The 3,419-nt window shown below is 41.8% G+C and overlaps 1 protein-coding gene across 1 annotated transcript in view; it reads left to right on the top strand.

Annotated features, from left to right (window-relative positions):
* Positions 1-889: 889 nt before the first annotated feature.
* The window catches only part of LOC101847962 (heparan sulfate glucosamine 3-O-sulfotransferase 2), a 3,850-nt gene continuing 1,320 nt past the window's right edge, over positions 890-3,419 (top strand). Inside the window, exons 1-2 of the mRNA XM_013083113.2 lie at positions 890-1,104; positions 1,718-1,912. Of these exons, the coding sequence (XP_012938567.2) occupies positions 1,050-1,104; positions 1,718-1,912 (250 nt within the window). The 5' untranslated portion in view covers positions 890-1,049. The remainder of the gene's footprint in view (positions 1,105-1,717; positions 1,913-3,419) is intronic.

Genomic DNA, 3,419 nt, shown 5'->3' with positions numbered 1-3,419 from the left:
AATAGGTATACAAAATCCAATATGGCCATTGTTTCCATGGAAACCGAACGAGATTCACTTTTTAAACAATAGATTTTAAATTCCCAATGATACATGATGTCCTACTGTAAATATTAGCTCTCTAGGGTTTGTAATAGCCGAGATAGTCTCCAGGTGCCCCACCGTACCCCTTAAGAATTTGAGTTTCGATAAAAATTTTCCATGCGCACATGCAACCAATACCACAAAATCTGAAACTGCAATCTTTTAAAAAATCGGTGTATTTGTAATCCTACATCTGAACAGCTGGCCTACAATATGATATTTTGTGAATGTAATTGTGACTTCTATGTTACTTCTGGCAATCCAGCACAATTTCCAAGAAAAAAATAATTGTTTCGACGGTTCATAAAAACGGCCAACTGAATACGTGGTATATCTTTAATAATATGTTTCTGCACCCCCTACAGCCGCCTGTCTTCCCTAAGACGACTGAGAGCCCTCCGCACAAACCACGGACTCATCTCTACGTTCGCCGCAGTGTGTGGTCTAAGCGCAATTCTTTTCTGTGTGAATTTTACAGAAAAGCATTGATTAACTGCACACAATATGTTCATCTTCAGTTTTTAATTTGAAGTTACCAGACTTTGGTGGCCATTTTCTGGCTAACGTTACCTCCGAAACCTTCTTCAATCGCAAATATCTCGATTTTTTATTCAAGATAAATGGATAGTCTTTTCATCGAAAACAAGGCAAATGAATAACCGTTAAGATGACATCAATAACTCCAAATGCCCCCAAAACAATGAGAGCCTGATGTGTACATTATGTAATTGTGACTCATACTGGAAAGGTGACCTTCTTCTCGCAATCCACAATTTCCAGGGAAAAAAATGGCCAACTAAATACATGGAATATCTTTTATAATATTACTATGTTTCTGCACCCACTACAGCCGCCTGTCTTCCCTACGACGACTGCGAGCCCTCCGCACAAACCACGGACTCATCTCTACGTTCGCCGCAGTGTGCGGTCTAGGCGCGCTGGTCGTGTATATTGAGACGTCCAGGATGCTGATACCCAGAGGAGTCATCACCAAGACCGATCTCCGCTCTCTCACATCGGGTCGGTGTGTTCCTCCGTGGTTACATGATTTATTTCTCCTTTTTAATCTATCGATCTATCTATGTATCTATCTATGTATCTAACTATTTATCTATCTATGTATCCATCTATGTATCTATCTATCTGTCTGTCTGTCTGTCTGTCTGTCTATCTATCTATCTGTCTATCTATCTGTATGTCTGTCTACCTACCTATCTATCTATCTACCTATTTATCTATCGGTCTGTCTATCTATCTGTCTTTTGTGTGTTTGTGTGATTGTATGTGTGTGGGTGTATATGTATGTGTGTGTGTGTGTGTGTGTGTGTGTGTGTGTGTGTGTGTGTGTGTGTGTGTTTCTCTCTCTCACTCTCACTCTCTCTCTCACTTTCTCTCTCTCTCTCTCTCTCTCTCTCTCTCTCTCTCTCTGTGTGTATGTGTGTTTATTTTTTCTCCCTTTTCCATCCCTTCCCCATACAATCTTCACTTCTGTTCAAGATAGATAGGTATTTATTTCACCAAAAGGAAGGCAAATGAACAGGCTTTAAGATGATACCCATAACCCAATACGCCCAAAAATTGACGAGCGCCTGATCCCACCACGGCGTGACACATCATAAAACTACATGTTTAGGTTTTAGCCGCGACCTTCCAGTCAAGGACCACGCACAGCACAAACTTCCGCCTCACCTGATCCCACATCCCCGCCGCCCGGGGGCGCTGGTGGTGGGCTTCTCCCAGTGTGGCGGTCACGTGATCTCTACCGCCCTCTCCGCACACCCGGACATTGTGGTCAACACGAAGGACATCAAGTATTTCACAAACAAAGGTATATTTATTGTCACTTTTATCTGTCCCCGTGGTTTTATGCACCCCGCATAATTTAGCAAAATGTTATCATAGTTTGCAGAATTTCTAATTAGTTTCCTTTATCATTCTTTGTTAAAATTAACATAGTCGCATAATTTCACATTTTTGGGCTCAGTTTGCATAATTTCAGAATTTTTCTTGCATAAAACGACGGTGACAGTTTTAAGCACAATGTGGCTATCCGGAAAAATGCTGTTTTGAGAAAATCGAAGTTCATAAAGTTTTTGGACCCTTGCTCAGTTTCTTTAAATGACAAGGAGAGTTTTCTCTACTCTATAACCAAACAAATATATACACCAATGAAACCAAACTTCTCCAACAGGTAGGGCAATGCCCACTTTTGAGGTTGGTCAAGGTTGTGTGGAAACCCCCGAAATCTGGGTTATCCCGCTTGTCCTTAAAAGTGACCGCATGTGTATATCTCTTTTTTGCATTTTGTTTGGTTTTGTATAGACCTTGTTTTTTTCCCTAATGTATCGGTATCTGTTTTTGCGTTCCCATCGACACTGTCAGTAATTCATCAAAGCAAAGACCAAGGAAGCTGGAGGCGAGGAAAAGAGGGTGTAGGTTATAGGCTATTTTTATTCTTCTTTTTTTTTGTAACCGTTTTACGGCTCTAGCAACTGCATAAGACCATATGAGCACGAGGGACACATTAAACATTTTCAGTTGGTAGGATTAAGAATTTTTCAACTTTGCCCGGGTGGCGGCCGAAGCCTACTCTCATCGATTTTGGACCACCAGGGGATCTTTAACAAGCGCAACTTCAACACAGAATCTCCTAGATTTTTCGCCCTGATCTAAGAAGGCTTGGTGTATATCTTACCAACTATAAGATCAGGGGTGTGGCTGAAAGACAGCAGTAGGAAGGAGCAAAGGAGCAGCAGTAGGAAATGCCGCAGAAAGAGTCATGAGCCCAGGGGAGGGGGTGAAGTAAAGGAGGAGAGGGGGTGGGGGCAGAGAGGGCACACGAAAGCAGACGACAGAACATTGTTAGAGAGCAGGAAGGGAGGTGAGTGGAGAACATTTTAGGGAAGAAAATGTTCCGTCGTTATCTGGATTCGAACCCGGGGCTATGGAATGAGAGGCGAACGCCTCAGGGGAGTATAAACGGTTAGTACGTGTATTATTGTTACATGTACGTTTTTTGTCTTTTTTCTGGTCCATCTCCGTTTCTACCAAAAATATTGATAATAGTAATTACAAACATAAAGAACAATGAGTTTGCGCTTGTTTGTTATTGTTACTGAGGCTGTTTACATCGTCGTCATTACCCTTGTTGCTATTATTGTTGACGATGATGTGTTGTTGTTATTATTGACACCTTTGCTTCAGATGTTGTGTTACGAGTTAGAGAGTGGGGGCTCTCGTGGCCTAGATGTTAAGGTGTTCGCCTCTTATTCAAAGGTCCCAGGTTCGAATCCAGGTAGGATAGGACAAATTTTCTTCTCTAAAATTGTCTCCTT

This window comes from Aplysia californica, unplaced genomic scaffold (assembly GCF_000002075.1).
Source record: "Aplysia californica isolate F4 #8 unplaced genomic scaffold, AplCal3.0 scaffold00212, whole genome shotgun sequence".
NCBI lineage: Eukaryota > Metazoa > Mollusca > Gastropoda > Aplysiida > Aplysiidae > Aplysia > Aplysia californica.
Note: the sequence above shows the minus strand (reverse complement) of the source record. Positions and strands in the feature narration are given on the sequence as shown.